The 19,270-nt window shown below is 39.8% G+C and overlaps 1 protein-coding gene across 2 annotated transcripts in view; it reads right to left on the bottom strand.

Moving 5' to 3' along the window:
• CFAP43 (cilia and flagella associated protein 43) overlaps nt 1-19,270 on the bottom strand; it is a 101,118-nt gene that overhangs the window by 75,289 nt on the left and 6,559 nt on the right. For both annotated transcript variants that reach the window (XM_010859400.1, XM_010859401.1), the window contains exons 3-5: nt 14,087-14,183; nt 7,645-7,812; nt 4,938-5,088 (exon numbers count right to left, since the gene is read on the bottom strand). In XM_010859400.1, coding sequence (XP_010857702.1) covers nt 4,938-5,088; nt 7,645-7,812; nt 14,087-14,183 — 416 coding nt within the window. The remainder of the gene's footprint in view (nt 1-4,937; nt 5,089-7,644; nt 7,813-14,086; nt 14,184-19,270) is intronic.

Genomic DNA, 19,270 nt, shown 5'->3' with positions numbered 1-19,270 from the left:
AAAGTCACCCCATTTGAGGAAGATTTGGGTCAACCTTTTCTCTCCTGGTTCATGGCAGGGGGCATGAATGTGATTTTTCTATGGAGTGGTTGGCCCCAATCCTCTGCTTAGCTCTCTGTAATGGAGGATGAGAAGAGGACCCCTGGTCAGGTTCTCAACGCCTCCGCAGTTCATGAAACATCCTACCTGACTTTGATTCCATGGAAAACTCAGAGAGAAATGCACAAAATCTATGGAATGTACCTAGAAGAAAAACTGGCTTTGGGAACTAAAACTAAGGGTCTATGGCAAATTTTTCCTGTAAAGGACTATGTGAAAAATAAGCTTTGTGGACCACATAGGTCTCTGTTATATCCCTTTCTTTTTTTTTTAAACACTTGAAAAAAATGTAAAAGAACAGTCTTAGCTTGCTTGAAGTCACATAAAGGCAGGTGATAGTTTGCTGATCTCTGCCTTTGATGATAATATCTCAGTGTTATGCCCCCTGTAGCTTTAAACATTCTGTCCAGCAGGGGAGAGGCCACTCCCCCTTTCTGTCCACACAGAGCAGGCCTCCTTGAAAGTCCTGGACCACCTGGTTATCTTCCCGGGGGTAAAATATTTTGGACACGCGCTCTCACCTCTGCCCCCCAAAACGCTGACTAAGATTCTGAATTCAGGGTACTATAAAGTAACATAGCATGGCATTCTTTCCTTTCTATTTAAACAAGTCAAACATCCTGCACTTTACTCTTATTTATCTATTTACATATTTGTTTATAACAAAACATTTAGTACTATCTGAGGGTTTTTTAAATACTATACTATTATTTAGAATTGCATTAGCTACAACATAACAGCTTTGTTTTCTTTAGGCATCCTTATAGCCATAGGAACAGAAAACATTTTAATAAGCCAATGGCCAAATTAATAGAATTCTTATATCTTTGAGAGATCCATATTTATTTCATTCATTTATTCATTCATCTACCAAATATTTACATATCATGCACTGTTCTAAGCACAGGGATGTAGCAATGAACAAAACAAACCAAAAAAAAAAAATATATATATATATAAATATATACCCTCATGGGACTTAATCTTGGTGCAGGAAAACAGAGCAAAAAGAAATTAAGGAAAAAGAATTATATATACATACATAAATAAAATATTATGTGTTGAAAGTGCTGTGAGAGAAAAATAAAGCTGGGGAAGTTGGAATAGGTCTCATGGTTGGGGAATATGGTAAACCCATATAAATAGCCATTTTGTCCATTCAAAACTTGACAATGCAGGCCACCATTGTAATAAATACTCAGTTATTTAAATAGCATACACTGCTCTTTAATTTAGGAAAGGTAAAGCAGGGGTAGCCCTGCCAAAGTAATTATTCTACTGGATTCCCAACGGATACAAATTTTTGCATTTTAGTATTTCCACAAACATTTACTGGGTATTGATTATATACCATATATTGTACCAGAGAGATATCTTGTATTGCTAAGATTATCCCTCTTCTCAATAGGACAATCACCTATTGAGGGAGAAGTAGTTATCAACAAACATCAGAATCAGAAAACATGGTAGTTTATAGCAGAAGAGTATTTAAATATTACAAGAGAACCTACAAGAAAGCACTTTGTTCTTCCTGATGGAGTGAAGGAAATGCACAGAGAGAGAATTGTCATTTGAAATGGACCATGAACTATGAAAGCATAAGTCCTTCATGTACAGAAGCGCTTCTCACTATAAGTTTTTTAAAGGCCAGGTCATCTTGTCATCTTTAATGTATGGTTGGTCTATTTCATGCTCCCCATAGCCTTGAATCCTTAGAAAATAAAACTTGAGCCACAATTTGGCCACCCAGTGGGCATAAAAAATGGACAAAATCACTCAAAAGGATTAAACTGTTGCTGATCAATGACATTTTTGTGGTATCTAACTGAGATTTGACTCAGAGGGAAAAGAGTTAGTGACCACCATTATGTAATCTTCATAATTTAAAAGTTCCCTGGTTGTCTTGATGACATTTGACTATAAATCACAAAAAGAAAGGCTCTTTCCTAGTATGGCAATGAGCTTGAAATTTTTTTTAAAAACCACACATATTTGGTTCTCATCATGTTAGTGAACATATATGCCTCAGAGGGTGAGGATTAAAACTTGGAATTTTCTTGCCTTAGTGTACTAAACTAGTACTGTGTGCAGTTTTGTTTAAGATAAACCTGGGCTTGTCTTCCTATTATTTTCTTTCATCAATAAATATGTTCTGTGCCATTTAAAAATGAATGTGATATTACACGGTGTAAGCAGAAAGAATAATTTTCAGTTATGGAAATTGAAAATTTTAAAAGAAAAGGTGCCGACAGTGTTTAAAAGTATTTCTTGGTAACACCATATCCTTGCTCAGTCCTCTGGAATCAAACATTTTGATGACTTGAAGACCAAACATAAAATATTCAAGCCCAACTTAATATTGCTTTAGAAAATGTAAGCATCTGAATATGTGTCACAATACTTGAGCTTTAAGAGGAATTTCTATTTAGCAATTTTTTTTTCAAGGTCGATGGAAAAAGAAAACTGGACACTTCAGATTAAATTCACTATCTTGGATACAATTTCTGCCCAGATAACATCTGCCTTTGATTTCCCCCACGCTACTACTAGATACCATTTCTAATGCCCCAAATAAGTTGTGTAATGTGATACCTGCCCATTTAAAGGCCTATTATGTGCTTTTCTACCGTTAGCTACAAGAGAGATAAGGGGACTATTTAATATTTGTAATTTTATAAAAATCCACATTTGTCAATTTTTAAGACCTTTAAATAGGTCAAATCCTTACTAATTTCTTTGCCATTGGTACTGGGCCACAAGAAATTCCATTCAAAGGAATAGAATCAAGACATTTGAGATCTAAGTTTAGTTACACTTTCACTCGTATAGACATTACTCAATGTGTTAGCAATTTTTTTTTCACCTTATTTATCTATAAGATGAAAGAATTAAATAGTGACAAAATTGACTTCTAATTTAAATGTAAAATAAATGGCTTTAGTAACAGTCTCTGTATAATTTAGAGATGTCAAACTTTAATATTAAATTTCTGTTTTCAGGAAAAAATTGAAATGTACTGAGTTACAAAGTCCTAGGAAAGAAATATGTCTGTTTATTATGAGCATTTAAAAAAAACGGTAACTCCATATTTAAGTATTTAAAGAAGGCATTTCTGTACTATTAAAAGTATAGGCATTTCCTGTACTATTAAAAGAATTAGCTATTTTCTATAATTTGAAAAAGTGAATAATTGTCATCCTTTAGAGGAAATACTAAGAGCATACAATCTTTTCTCTTACTTGACATTTTTTAAATGATAAGAATAATTGCCTGAATTTTAAATGCTCTATGTAGGATCCATGAAGTTGGTACACAGGGTGAATGATGGGGTTGAAATAGTTGAAAATGTGGCTTCTTTGGTATCAAAAACTAAACATAGAAACATATTTTCCAGTTGTAAATCTTGAAGGCCGACGCGTTTGTTTTTACTTTGCTGCCCCACTGTGGCTGAGTGTGGTTGCATTTCCAAGGCTAAGACTTGAACTATTAACAGGAATTAGTTACCTTCTGTAATCAGGAAAAGTGAGTAACTATCATCCTTTAGAAGAAATATTATAGGCATACAAATTTTGCTTGCCAGAGACTTTTTCATAAACTAATTATTACACGGAACTATTTGAAACATCTGTAGCCTAACGCTCTGCAGTGGTCAGAAGCATCTGGGAATCTCTACTTCCGTTCTCCTTGGCTTGGAGCTTTCACACAAGTGTTCACACACGCAGGTTCCAGAGCCGCAGCAGAATCCAGCTCCTTACTTTCACCCCAAAGACTCTGCAGGTGTCACTCTCTGCCCCGGGCCTCCTTCTTGACCATAACTGTGCCTTACTCCCCAGCTCCCTGTTTACTGTGCTCCAGCCACAGGATTCTCCTCTCAGCTCCTCAAGAATACTGAAATCTCTTCTCTCCCCAGGGCTTTTGCATGTGCAGTGCCCTCTGCCTGAACACTCTTCACCCAGCTTGTAGCAGGAGGAATGCCCCTCGTCCTTCAGTCATCCCTCCAGAGGCCTTCCTTGAGCAGCCTATTGATCTCTCCCTCCCCTCCACCCCCATCTCCCATCTATCCTGTTATAACACTTGCCACATTTTGCAACGATTTACTCTATCTCTACTTTTGGTACTGATGTCTTGTCTCTGTCTCCCTAATACAATGGATGCTCCGAGAGGTAGGCCTATGCCTGGTTGGTTACCACATGACCCTGTTGTCTAAAACTGTGACTGTTATACACAAGGAGCTTGGTAAGTATCTGCTGAATGAAAAAAATAATGAGTGACTGTTGGCAAACTCCCTTATGAAACTTTCTTCCACTGTTTTCCAGGGCCTCATTCTCTCCTGGATTTTCTCCTATTTCAGTGACTGTGCCTCTTCAGACTCTACTTCTTCCTCCTGTCTTTTGCAGACATTTTCCTCTCTGGCTCTCTTCCCTGACACCCTCTCTCCTTTCCCTCACCCCCTACTTATTCCCCCACCCCATGCTCCATGCTCCCACTATCCTCTCTGCAGTAGTAACTCTAACTTATTTCGTTTCCAGCCCTGCCTTCTCTCTGACGCTAGGTCCACATTGCCCATGTCCACCTGGCATCTCCACCTGGATGCCATCCAGCACTCCAAAATCAGTATGTCCAACTCTGAAATCACAGCTAGGCCTCCTGCTTCAGTTAGCAAGGGCCATCATCTTCCTAGTCACTCAAACTCAAACTCAGAACTCCAGAGCCTTCATCTTTCATGGTCTCCAGGGTTAATCTGTAATAAAAACCAGGAAGATCCTCTCTATCTTGCCTGTCTCATGGGATGGTCATGAAAGCCAACAGGCACACAAGGAGAGGGGCCAGGTCATTACCCTGAAAGTTTCTGCCTCTTCACCCACAAGTCCAGCAATGGCTGACACAGGGAGCACAGGTCCATAGATAGGATCCTTGGGCAACGACTGGGGAAAAATGACATCTGTCTCATTAAAAAAGGATCCATCTTCCAAAGGCAGTTTTACTGACCTGTCGGGGGAAAAAAGACATCAGAACAATCAGATTAACAGAAACTAGTCATTGATAGAACTGCTTCATATAAGTGGTAAGCAAAGTGGGAGGTGTTACAACTCATGAAAAAAAAAAAACTAACAGAAACCATTCAAAAGTAAAAGAGTAGATTTAAAACTATTTATCATAAAAGGACAGGTAATCCACAGTCATGAATCAAGTACATAGGGATTTTTCAAACATTTTAAAAGTTAGTATCCAAAGCAGAAATTGGAAACTTGAATGCTGCCAGGGGTTAGGCTAGTGTTGTGTGACCAGGTGGGACTGTGGCAGACGGGAAAGGATTTTCCCTCCTGTCTGGGCACAGAGTTCCTGAAACTCTTATAAGTTCCTAAGTGCATTAGGAGCTTCTTTTGTTCTATTGAGGTGATTCTGGGTGGGCTCCTGAAAGGCTCCTGAATGGGTACTGCTCACCAGAAAGACCAAGCCATGACTAGAGGCTTGGAAGTTTCAGTTTCTACTCCCATCTTCCAGAGAGAGCAGAGGAGCTAGAAATGGAGCAAATAATTGATCATGTAATGGTAGGGAGTCTGGAGAGCTTCCAGGTTGGTGAACACATACACTGGGAGGGTGATGCAGTCTAACCCACTCCTAGAAATGGGACAGAAATTCCTTCATTCAAGACCCTCCAAGACCTCACCCCATGTATCACCACCTGGCTGCTCATCTGCATCCTTCATCATATCCTTCAATAAACTAGTAAATGTCAGTAAGTGCTGTCCTGAGTTCTGTGACTTGTTCTTGCAGATTAATGTAACCCCAGGAGTGGGTCATTGAAATCTGTAATCTGTAGCTGGTTAGTCGGAAGTACAGGTAACAACCTAGTCTGAAGCTAGCATCTGAAGTGGAAGGGGGAGAGCAGTCTTGTAGGACCGAACCCTTAGCCTGTGGAATCTGGTTCTACCTCTGGGTAGAGTGTCAGAATTGAGTCGAATCGTAAACACCCAGCTGGTATCACGGAGAATTGTTTGGTGTAGAGGGGAAAACTTCCTCCACAAATGTTAGAAATGAAGTGTTCATTGTGAGAGTAAAGGAGACTCATGAGGAAGAAAAACACAGCAGGGAAGAACTAGGCTTTTTCTCACAAAGAAACAGAAAATCTAAGAATTTTTTCTCTGTACACACCTCCTAAAGCTGGCAGGTGCCACTCAGTTCTAACCAAGAGGGTTGCTGAATTGTGAGAATTTTGATTTCAAGATTTCAAGAGAATATCATAATCTGGAATTGATGAGAAATTTCTCAAATTTTAAATATTGGTAACTAACTCCAATAAAAATACATGGACCAAAATTAACATATATGTAGATTAAACTCAGCTACCTTTACAACCTCTGGTATCAGGAATTTATTTTCAGATTTACCATATATTTACTTTTAAACTATAACATGGTTATAAAGATGAGTTTAGAGAACTCATAGCTTTAGTGTTAAGTTCAAAACGTCCTTGGTTCTGTTGAATAATTTTGAAAAATCATCATGCAAAAATAGTATTTACCACTCAAATGTAAGGCTTAACTAAGTATTTTCAAATCCTGCTTGTTTTCTGATCCAGGACAATCCACTTACTTGACCTCTCATTTTATTTTCTTATAGAAAAATCACAACTCAACATTCAGAACTAGAGAAAAATATTCAAGGGAAATAAAAGAAAATGCGATAAATTACTTGCCTGCCCTGGCAAAGATCTGATAGAGGCATTATCCACTTTATGAAAAGGTACAGTGTTGTCAACTCTGCCCTGAGACAGATTTGGCTATTCAATCAATTATCTTAAAAAAGAAATTGAGACATAAAGAATACTGAGGAGAAAGAAGTGCCTCTCTTAGGGTTCTCCAGTTTGAAAACTTAATTAACTAGCTTTACATTTCTCTTTAAGAAGGCAGGTTTTCAAATCTGCAACTTCAAGAATGTGCATGTCCAATGTCCCCTTAGTCTTTGACTTTGGGGAGTATGGAGAGAATGGTAGGCTCAGGACCACCTTAAGTCTTTGAACTCTTTTCAACAAAGGTACCATGATCATCAGCTATCACCAGGACATTGGTCTTTTAACTTCTCTTTGACCCAATCCTATCGAAATAGGCAATTCCATGACTTCACTACACGCAACGACCCTCTTATTTATAGACAATGTGACTGAAGATATGATCTATACATTTCCCATATCTAAAATGTTCTTATTTTTGAGATTTCAATTGGGTATCAAAATAATAGGTACAAAAAACACGCTCTTTTAGAAATACATATATATTTAATACAATAGGCATATTTTGAAATGGCAAGAGTAAATACAATTTTGGAAAATTAAACCATGTTGTGATAAGGTTGATATTTAAACTCGATGGGAAATCAAGTTAAAGAGAGTCCCTTCAAAATGCAACCAACCACTCCAAAGTATGGGAAAAGATGTTTTAAGATGTGTGTATAAAGCCATTTAATTCACCAAATCGACCCAATCCCGTTACATGAATGCAAACAAAAATCCCCACTTTGCTATGTTGTAATGAAGTCTCTTACTTTGCTTTGAGATAATGCTCCTGGTTACTTCTTTCGATGGCCCACACGGTTACTGCACTTGGACTTGACAAGCACAGCTGGCGCCAATTCATGGGGTTAAAAGTCATCTGGCTCACATCTACACCGGGTTGTGACTTCCTGCACAGAATGACACCTGATTCCCAGTTCCTGAGACAAAGTTGAGTTTGGTGAAAAATAATTCATTTGAATTTCATGTCTTGAGAACATATATCTAATTATTGGGTTGGCCATAAAGTTCATTCAGGCTTTTCCATAAGAGAGAATGAAAACCTGAATGAACTTTTGGCTATTCCCAAAACTTGAAAACAACTTACATAACTTGAGAATTTATTATATAATTTATTAATCTATTATCTTAATATCAAGATTAAAATAATTATGCTTATAATTATAGTGTACCCTCCTAGGAAAGCAAGACAATTATTTTAAAATATTACTTCGCAATGTGCTACTAAGGCTGTTTCATGCTCCTTATCAAATTTGGATTTGACCCATTTATATCTAGAAAGTGGAAAGTACCATCGCATGTGCTGAAAAGTGTAGGTGCCTAAATCGCTTCGTACTACAGATGAGTACTCCTTATAACTTGAGATGCCCTGTACGCACTGATGCCAGCTGAGCATTTACTGAGTTTTAAAAATCACAGTAGGCTTCCCAGGTGGCTCAGCACTAAAGAATCCACTTGCCAATGCAGGAGATGCGGGTTCAGTCCCTGGGTGGGGAAGATCCCCTGGAGAAGGAAATGGCAACCCACTCCAGTATTCTTGCCTGGGAGATCCCATGGATGGAGCAGCCTGGCAGGCTACAGTCCACGGGGTCTCAAAGAGTCAGACACGACTTAGGGACTAAACCACTACCACCTGTCCCTGGAAGAGCCCATAGGGTTATGCTCGGTTACATTGTTTGGTTTTTGCCCCTTTAACAACAAACAAAAATCATAATACTAGTACTTTAAAACAGATTAATTCATTTACCCACTTGAGGGAATATCTTGAATGCCTATCATGAACAAGGTCATTTGCTGGATAAAATAAACAGAAGAAAAATTCATGTGAGCTGTCCCCTCACAAGGAGCCAGAACTCCACTCAGGATTGTGAATTGCAAACTAGAACTAAATTATGTGGAGTTCACCCTGTCTCTTGGCTTCCTCCTGCTTCCACCTCCTTCCATCCCCATCACAGAGGTCCCATCCATCACATTAACTAATCTCTTGCTGGTATCACTGATTTCCTGGATTATTTTTTCTTTCTGCCTCAGATGCCTGGGAAAACACATCAACCCTGGATGGATATGGCTGAAAACCTGAGCTGCTGAAACAAAGAAACAAATATCACAGGACTATGTGTGTCGGTGATATTATAAATTCATGTTTACCACCTACGAGGACCCTCAATACAACCTCCAACCCTCCTTTGTTTCTCTGGTTGGTTCTCTTTCCTATTCTCTAAAGTGCTGATTTTTAATATTCTCCATTTTCCTGAAGGCTCTAACTCCTCCAGCTCCTTTTTACTCTCAGTAAATGGCCTTGATTTCGATGAAGAAAACAGAGGTTATCAGCTGACAATTCCTCCAAATTTCTGAGATCAAGTGTGACAACCTGCCAAGTTCTGTATCATTCTTTCCTTATTCTCTTCTGTTACAATGGAAGACATATCCTCTCTTCTGCTTAAGGCCAGTTTTACCACCAGTGCTCTGGACTCTACAGGTCTTGACTTCTTAAGAACATTAGTTTACCCATTATTCCTTCTCTTTTGCACCTTTGGGCTCTCCCTCTCTCCTGACTCCTCTCTGTCAACCCTGAAGTGCTCATCTGTACCATCTTTTAAAAAATCCCTCCCCTAATCTCACACTTTAATGTGTCTTCCCTTGGAGCCAACCTCCCTGACTGAGTTGTTTAAACTCACTGCATCGTCTTCCTCACTCCTGTTCTCCCCTCATCCCAGGATATCTGCACCCCATCACCACCATTCCACTGACATAGATATCTGTCTCCCATCTGTCTGTCTCCAAGATCCACTGACATCCACCTTCATCCCAAACCTGGCAGGCTCTTTTCAGTCCTTGTCTAACTTAACTTCTACAGGACTGGTCTCCGCTCACCACAACTACCTTCTGGGATGCCTCTTGGACTCTGTCTACAAATCTCTTACGTGAAACCCCTAACTGTCAGCCCCATGCTGTTTCTGGGCCCTGGATCACCTGTTCTGCCTAGCTGACTTGGTGGCTGTCTAACTGCATAGGCTTCAACTGACTTCATGAGCCCACTTTGCTTGCACCTCATCTCATGCCTGCTCTACACACCAAGAGCCTCAGGTTGCACTAAGTCTGAAAGTGGGGCGGAGTTAATACCCTGTGCAGGGGACTTTTGATTGATGGGGTAACAGGAGTGGTGGGCAAGTTCCCATATCTTCCTCTCCCCTTCCCAGCCCCTTGTGTCACGGCCCAGGGACTGTCCATGTTCACAGTATTCCACAAGGCCTCTCCAAAGACCACCTGTGGCAGAGCAGCTAAGTGGTGCCCAGTGAATTAATGTGCGCTCACACCGGCTCTCTTCCTCCCCTCCCTCCCCCTTTCTAGCTTGCCTCCTTCCTGAAACTGTACTCTCTCCTAAAGAAGGGGCATGTGAGTTTCTGCCTCAGGCTCTGCTTTCTTCAGAATTCAGGCTCAGGTGCGTTCTGGAACCTCCATGCCCCTGTCCGTCCTCGCTCCATGACTGCTCCTTCTGAATGTCCTGTGAGGCCCTTTTCCCCTTTCAGCCTCTTTTATTGGCATTCCTCTAGGTTCTGTTCAAGGTTCTCTTGTAGGTGCCCTATCCACTTTCAGCACTCTGACTACTAATCTAACAACCCCCAAATGTTAACCTCCAGCACTCTCTCCTGAGCTCTGGTCCTAGCTATCTAGGATAGAGGCAAACTGCGTCTCTCAAAATCTATTCTCCATTTCTCCTTGCTAGTAACAGAGTCCCCGAGTTTTTAACCAGGTACATGGTCACCCACAGTGAGGACCATATTTCCCAGCATGCTTTGTAGCTCCCTGTGGCTTGTGACCAAGCTGGCCAGTGGGCTCTAAGTGGTAGTGATGCATGCAGTTCCCACGCTACGTGTCCAACAAAGGTTTGTGCTTTCCCCATTATACTTTTCTCTTCCATGTGGCTCCCAGAAATGTATGGCTGGTGCCCCACTTTAGACTAGAGATGAGGGCAACACCCTAGGAGTGTGAGAACAACAGAACAGGGGAGACAGATCCCAGACACCGGTAAGCCCCCAGAGCAGCCACAGGCTGCTCATACCCAAACTGCTACACGGGAGAAAAAAACTCCTGTCTTGTTTATGCCATCTCTTTAGGGTGATTTGGGTTTCTGTAGCAGCAACTGAACCTTAATCCTAACTGATATATCAACTGCCAACTAGACATCACCATTTCTTTATCTGAGGCACCCTCAACTCAGCTTGTCCCAACTCATCTTCCCCAAACGCCTCTTCCAACCTCCCTCCACCCAGGCCTTCTATATCTTTCTGAAAAGCACCATCATGTCCCCAGGTTTCCCAAGTCACAGCTCTGGGTAAAACCCTCAACTGTCCCTCTCGCTCAGCACCATGCCCAACATTCAGTCAGTCACCAAGCCCAATGGTGCTGCCTCCTAAACACCTCCCAAGTATCTCCACTTTCCTGCATCCCTATGCTCACTATTCTAGTCCATGCCACGACTATCTCTCATCTGGACCACCAAAGCCTCCTAATTGATGTTCCCTCCTTGATGTGACCAGAAGATCTTTATATGCAGACTGATCATGTCATTTTCACATCCCTGGTAAAAGCCCTTAATAGACTCCCATTGCTTCTATGATAAAGGATGTGCCAACTTGCATGACTTACACAGAGGATGAGTATCCTTTTGCATTAATTATTAATAACATACCCCTTTCATTCTCACAAGTGTCCAGATTTGGATGATAAACTCCACAGTCACTATTTACAAGGATGATCACACACTGGCCACACACTGTCCCTTTGGGCTTGCCTCTCATGGCTGGTCTCTTGTTTACATCATTACGACCTCTTAAATTAAATCTTCAAATTTGCCATATTTTCTGACCTCATGGCCTTTGCGCATACTTTTTCTCTGCTTAGAATCTTCTTCCTTCTCCTCTTCACAAATCTCATTCCTCATCTTTTAAGCATTGTTATGGATGGATTTGTGTCTCCCACAATTCATAGGTTAAGGTCCTCACCCTCAGTATCTCAGAGTGTGACCTTATTTGGAAGGAGGGTCTTTCCTAAATGAAATGAAGTCATTTAGTGTGGCCCGACTCCAATATGATTAGTGACCTTAGAAAGGGGGAAATTAAGAGACAGATATACAAACAAGGAGAACACCATGTGAACATGAGGACAGTTATTCACAATCAGAAACAGATTCTCCATCGTAGCTCAGCAGGAATCAATCCTGCTGACACTTGATCTCAGATTTCTGCCCTCCAGAACTGAGACAATAAATTTCCGTGGTTAAACCACTCAGGTTGTGGTACTTTGTTAATGGCAGCCCTAGCAACCTAAAACAATCATTAACAGGTGAGTGAGTAAACAGATTGTGCTATATACCATGGAATACAAAGGAATGAACTCTTGAAACACACAGCAGCGTGGGAGAATTTAAAATAACTGTGCAGCATGGAAGAAGTCAGATTTAAAAAACAGTATATAATGTATATGCAATTCTATAAGACGCAAACTAACTCAGAGTGAGAGAAAATACACCACTGGTTCCCCAGGGGTGAAGGCAGGGAAGCAATGGTGTACAGGCACGCGTGCCCAGTCACGGCCGACTCTATGAGGCCCCACGGACTGTAGCCCACCAGGCTTCTCTGTCCATGGGATTTCCCAGGCAAGAATACTGGGGTGGGTTGCCGTTTCCTTCTCCAGGGGATCTCCCCAAAACAGGGATCAACCTTGAGTCTCTTGCGTCCCCTGCATTGCCAGGTGGGTGCTTTACCCTGGGAAGCCACATGTATGTGTGGCATACCTGGATCTGAAGGAAGGATCTGAAGGAGCACAGGAAAACTTTCGGAGATGATGGATATATTCATCATCCTGGTCAAGGTGATGGTTTCATGAATAAGTCAAAAGTCATCAAGTTGTATATATATAGTTTGCTGCTGCTAAGTCGCTTCAGTCGTGTCCGACTCTGTGCGACCCCAGAGACGGCAGCCAACCAGGCTTCCCTGTCCCTGGGATTCTCCAGGCAAGAACACTGGAGTGGGTTGCCATTTCCTTCTCCAATGCATGAAAGTGAAAAGCGAAAGTGAAGTCGCTCAGTCATGTCCGACTCTAGTGACGCCATGGACTGCAGCCTACCAGGCTCCTCCATCCATGGGATTTTCCAGGCAAGAGTACTGGAATGGGGTGCCATTGCCTTCTCCAATATATATAGTTTATTATACATCAATTATATGTCAGTAAAGTTGTTTTATTTTTTTTTAAGTTACTCTATATAAACTAAATGTTGTTCTCTGAATCTAGATTATTACATTCTTCCATGAGAAATGCTGATGTGTGTGTGTGTGTGTGTGTGAGAGCACTCAGTGATGTCTAACTCTTTGCAGCCCCATGGACTGACACCCACCAGGCTCCTTGGAACCTTTCCATGGAACTTTGCAGGCAAGAATACTGGAGTGGGTTGCCATTTACTTCTCCAGGGGATCTTCCCTACCCAGGGACTGAATCCAAGTTTCTTGCTTCTCCTGCATTGGCAGGTGGCTTCTTTAACAGCTGAGTCACCACAGAAACCCCGAGAAAAGCTGGTATGTAAGGGGTATTCTCAATCATCGTTGGAACATTCCATATTTCACCTTAATAAGACAAATTCCCCCAGAAGGAGTCTATGTTATGGATAGAACAGTGAGTGCATCTTTGAAGGTGGCCACATGAAGTGACCCGGTAAAGACCAGACTTATTAACAAGTCTTATTAACAAGTATTTTCTTTACAGCTGGAAAATGGGGTATGATGTTCTACTCTCTGTACATATAATTGTTCTAATGTCCCTAAAAATAATTACTTCAAACTGAGCTCTAATATAGGGACATCTTAATTTCAACATTAGTGGAAAATATAAAATAATTCAAAGGTATCATATGATTTAAGAAAAGATAAAACTTTATGTAATTATCCATGTATTCTTTACCTGACAAAGGAATATTATAACACATTAATAAGAAGAGAAAGACAGTAGTTAATCTGTTAGCTTTTGCCCTGCCAATTTGCTGCCTGAAAGTGGTGATTAAGCCAATGATTAGGACTTTTATTTTTTTCACTTTTCCTTGTTCCAGATTTTTCATGTAGATGTCCTTTGATACAATCTAGAAGGATACGATCAAAATGTGACCCAATGAAAAGAATTCTGCAGGAGGCTGCAACTTACCAGAGGGCCAGTTCAAATTCTGGAAGGGAGGAGTAACTAGCCAGGTAGGTGCCACAGTAACTGAAGGAAAGTAAAGTGTAGTCTAGGAGAACGTTGCCTATAATATAAAAACCCATTATAAGGATTTAATCATGTGCAGATTAACTATAGTCTTATAGTTTAATTTCCCTTATTTAATAATTTTTACATAATTCAAGAGCTTTGGGCCCTAGAATAAGACATGTCTTGACTGACATCTAACACTATTGATAGAAAGTTATGAGCAAAGTGAAGATCCATTTTTAAAAGATTTTAGAGTGAATTAAGCCATGGGGTTGCTGTCTCGTGACTTCAGTGCAAAATTGAGTACACTGCACCATGCACGTCCCCATGTGACTGGAAATGGCCCAAGAATAAATACATGAAACATGGTAATTAGAAAAGTTATTCATGCAAACAACTTGAAAAACCTTGAACAGCTGCAATAATTCTAGCTTGCTTCCATATCTCTGCCTTGTAGGTCCTATCTGGCCCTTAGCTTGATATCTTTCAGCCTTTAGCACAACTAAAAAAGTTCTTTTCTCATTTGTACCTGCAGCTGAAGAAATGAAACATGACTTTAAAAGTCTTAGCAACATGTTTAAAATGTGCACAGTCAGGATGCTAATACAGGGAAGTATCTGCGTCTGCCTTCCTTATATGTGAGGCTCTGGTCTCCCCTCCTTTAGCTGCTGCTCCTCAGTGTGGCCCCAGAGATGCAAGCTTTGCCTTCTATGTTTGTCTTCTTTACATTCATGTCTTTGTATCACTTTTTACCTCTACCTTCAACAACAATAACAAAAATGTTATCAATTTAACACTCTGCCTAGCAATTATAAGCTTTTAAAAAATTGTGACCTTGATAAGCAGAAAAATTTCATCTCAGTTTAAGATACTCTTTTAAATGAATGTTGAAAAATAAATAAAATGAATATTGAGACAGAAGACTTTATGCTTTTGGACATTGTTAGTCTTGTGGTTTGGATAAGCTCTTTTTCCACTGCTCTATCAGAATATCTGTCTTTGTTCCTTATTTCATAAATTCTCTGAAAATACTTGGTCATATTTGTTCAAATATTTCCCTCAGTTTGTTATTTGCTTTTTAATTTTTATGGTATTTTAGATGTTCACAAGTTTTAAATTTGTATGTAATCAAAAATATGTCTATTTTAAGTTGCATCCTTTATGTGAAAAGTTCTTCTCCGTCCTCAAATTATTTCAATTTTCCACCACATATTTTCTAACTTTCGATGGGTTTGTTGTTTAGAATGAGGTCTTATTTTTGTTTGATATAAGTTTTGGTGTACAGTATGATAACAATGAGTACGTAACTTGATACTTTTGTTCTAATAAGTTTTCTTAACACCATCATTGAATAATTCAGATCATCTATTGTGCGTGTGTGTGCATGTCTGGGAGCATCTTCATCATATACTTAGCTTTATAGATCCTAGAGCCTGTCCCCAGCCTTCAATTCTTCCACTGATGGAGTGATCTCTACATCTATACCACAATCTACCTGTCTACAACACCATAATGCTAAGAGGGCCCTTGGCCTTGGCATCAAGCTCTTTCAAATTATTCTCATTCTCTACTTTTTGTTCTGGAATAACATCTATTTAAGTACTCCTGGCTCTCTAAAACATGATAAACTTATGATTTACATTCTGTGAAGAATATGAGAAATATAGTTATAATAACTATAATTTTCATGCAGAAATACACCTTTTATGTTTAAATATTTTGTATCAGTGACTTTTATGTTTTTCTTCATTGAGATCAGTCACATTTCTTCCTTGAAGCATTCCTAAGTGTTTAAATCTTCCAATTGCATGGATATTTATTTTGAAATCGGCATCTTATTGAGCATTATTTTATTAGTCTTATTACACTATTATCTATTAACTCCTTTTCCATAGGTATAATTTTTCAGTTTCATATTTTGTTGCATTGGCTGGGAACTCCAAGTTGGTCTTAATATTAGTGGTAGCAACAGGTATCCTCAGTGACTTAGTCCTAACTTAATTGTAAATGCTTTTAGAGTTTCACTATTTAACATGAATGCTGGCTATTGGTTTGAATTAACTTTCATTGCTTGAACAGGGCAACAGCCAAATAATAAAGCTTTGGGAAATTTTAAAGAAGAAGGGTAGTTACATTCATGTACTGGCATACTTTGGAGATTCTGGGTTTGGCTTCAGACCAGTGCAATAAACCAAATACTGCAAAAAGAAAGTCACAAGATTTTTTTGGTTTCCCAGTACATATAAAAGTTATGTTTAAACTATACTATAGTCTAGTAAGTGTGAAATAGAATTATGTTTTTAAAATGTACCTTTCTTAATTTTAAAATATTTTATTACCAAAAGATGGGGCTTCCCTGATAGCTCAGCTGGTAAAGAATCTACCTGGAATTCAGGAGACTCCGGTTTGATTCCTGGGTCAGGAAGATCTGCTGGAGAAGGTACAGGTTACCCACTCCAGTATTACTGGACTTCCCTGGTGACTCAGACTGTAAAGAATCTGCCTGCAATGCGGGAGACCTGGGTTCAATCCCTGGGTTGGAAAGATCCCCTGGAGAAGAGATTACCAAAAGATGCTAAGCATCATTTGAGCCTTTAGTAAATAACAATCTTTTTGCTGGTGGAGGGACTTGCCTCGATGTTGATGGCTGCTGTCTGACTGGGGAAGTGATTGCTGAAGGCTAGGTGGCTGTGGCAATTACAGAAAGACAATATGAAGTTTGCCACATCAAAGTCTCTTCCTTTCATGAATGATATCTCTATAGCATACAATGCTGTTTGATAGCATTTGACCCAGTGTAGAACTCCTTTCAAAACTGAAGTCAGTCTTCTCAAACTCTACCATCACTTTATCAACCAAGTTTATGTAATATTCTAAGCCCTTTCTTGTCATTTCAACAACCTCATAGCATTGTCACCAGAAATAGATTCCAACTCAATAAACTACTTTCTTAGCTCATCCATGATAAGAAACTCCTCATCTGTTTAAGTTTCACAATGAGAGTGCAGCAATTCAGTCACGTCTTCAGGCTCCACTTCTCATTCTAGTTCTCCTGCTATTTCCACCACATCTGCAATGACTTCCTCCACTAAAGTCTTGAACCGCTGAGTCATCCATCAGGGTGGGAATCCACTCCTTTCAAACTCCTATTAGTACTGATATTTTGACCTCTTTCAATGAATTACAAATGTTCTTAATTGCATCTAGAATGGTGAATATTTTTTATAGGTTTTCAATCTATTAATACTTTGCCCAGACCTACTAAAGAGTCACTCCCTATGGCACCTACAGTCTTACAAAATATATTTCTTGAACAATAAGACTTGACAGGAGAAGTTACTTCTTGATCCACAGGCTGCAGAAGGGATGCTGTGTTATCAGGCATGAAAACATTAATCTCACTGTACATCCTCATCAGAACCCTTGGGTGACCAGCTGCACTGTCAATGAGCAGTAATATTTTGAAAGGAATTTCTTTTCTGAGCAGTAGGTCTCAATAGTGAAATATTAAATTATTAAACATTAAATATTTTACTGAATATTAAAATATTTAGTAAAACATTCTGTAAATAGATATGCTCTCATCCAGGATGTGTAGAGACAACAGGATTTGTACAGTACACACAGAGTAGATTTACCACAACTTTTAAGAGCTCTAGATTTTCAAAATGGTAAATGAGCATTGGCTTCAACTTCAAGTCACAAGCTGCATTTATCCCTAACAAGAGTCAGCCTGCCTTTGAAGCTTTGAAACCAGGTACTGAATCTCTTCCTCTATTTCTTTGCATTTATCACTGAGGAAGGTTTTATCTCTCCTTGATATTCTTTGGAACTTTGCATTCAAATGGGTGTATCTTTCCTTTTCTCCTTTGCTTTTCACATCCCTTCTTTTCACAGCTATTTGTAAGGCCTCCTCAGACAGCCATTTTGCTTTTTTGCATTTCTTTTTCTTGAGGATGGTCTTGATTCCTGTCTCCTGTACAATGTCACGAACCTCCATCCATAGTTCATCAGGCACTCTATCAGATCTAGTCCCTTAAATCTATTTTTCATTTCCACTGTATAGTCATAAGGGATTTGATTTAGGTCATACCTGAATGGTCCAGTGGTTTTCTCCACTTTATTCGATTTCAGCCTGAATTTGGCAATAAGGAGTTCATGATCTGAGCCACAGTCAGCTCCCGATCTTGTTTTTGCTGACTGTATAAAGCTTCTCCATCTTTGGCTGCAAAGAATATAATAAATCTGATTTTGGACATCTGGTGATGTCCATGTGTAGAGTCTTCCCTTGTGTTGTTGGAAGAGGGTGTTTGTTATGACCAGTGCGTTCTCTTGGCAGAACTCTATTAGCCTTTGGCCTGCTTCATTCTGTACTCCAAGGCCAAATTTGCCTGTTACTCCAGGTGTTTCTTGACATCCTACTTTTGCATTCCAGTCCCCTATAATGAAAAGGACATCTTTTTTGAGTGTTAGTTCTAGAAGGTCTTGTAGGTCTTCATAGAATTGTTCAACTTCAGCTTCTTCAGTGTTACTGGTTGGGGAATAGACTTGGATTACCGTGATATTGAATGGTTTGCCTTGGAAACGAACGGAGATCATTCTGTTGTTTTTGAGACTGCATCCAAGTACTGCATTTTGGACTCTTTTGTTGACCGTGGTGGCTGCTCCATTTCTTCTAAGGGATTCCTGCCCACAGTAGTAGATATAATGGTCATCTGAGTTAAATTCACTCATTCCAGCCCATCTTAGTTCACTGATTCCTAGAATGTCGATGTTCTCTCTTGCCATCTCCTGTTTGACCACTTGCAATTTGCCTTGATTCATGGACCTAACATTTCAAGTCCCTATGCAATATTGCTCTTTACAGCATCGAACCTTGCTTCTATCACCAGTCCCATTTACAACTGGGTGTTGTTTTCACTTTCACTCCATCCCTTCATTCTTTCTGGAGTTATTTCTCCACTGATCTCCAGTAGCATACTGGGCACCTACCAACCTGGGGAGTTCATCTTTCAGTGTCCTATCTTTTTGCCTTTTCATACTGTTCATGGGGTTCTCAAGGCAAGAATACTGAAGTGGTTTGCCATTCCCTTCTCCAGTGGCCCACATTCTGTCAGGACAGAAATGGTAGGGATCTAACTG

This window comes from Bison bison, unplaced genomic scaffold (assembly GCF_000754665.1).
Source record: "Bison bison bison isolate TAMUID 2011002044 unplaced genomic scaffold, Bison_UMD1.0 scf7180017864456, whole genome shotgun sequence".
NCBI classification, from domain to species: domain Eukaryota; kingdom Metazoa; phylum Chordata; class Mammalia; order Artiodactyla; family Bovidae; genus Bison; species Bison bison.
This window is presented reverse-complemented; position numbering and strand designations above follow the sequence as displayed.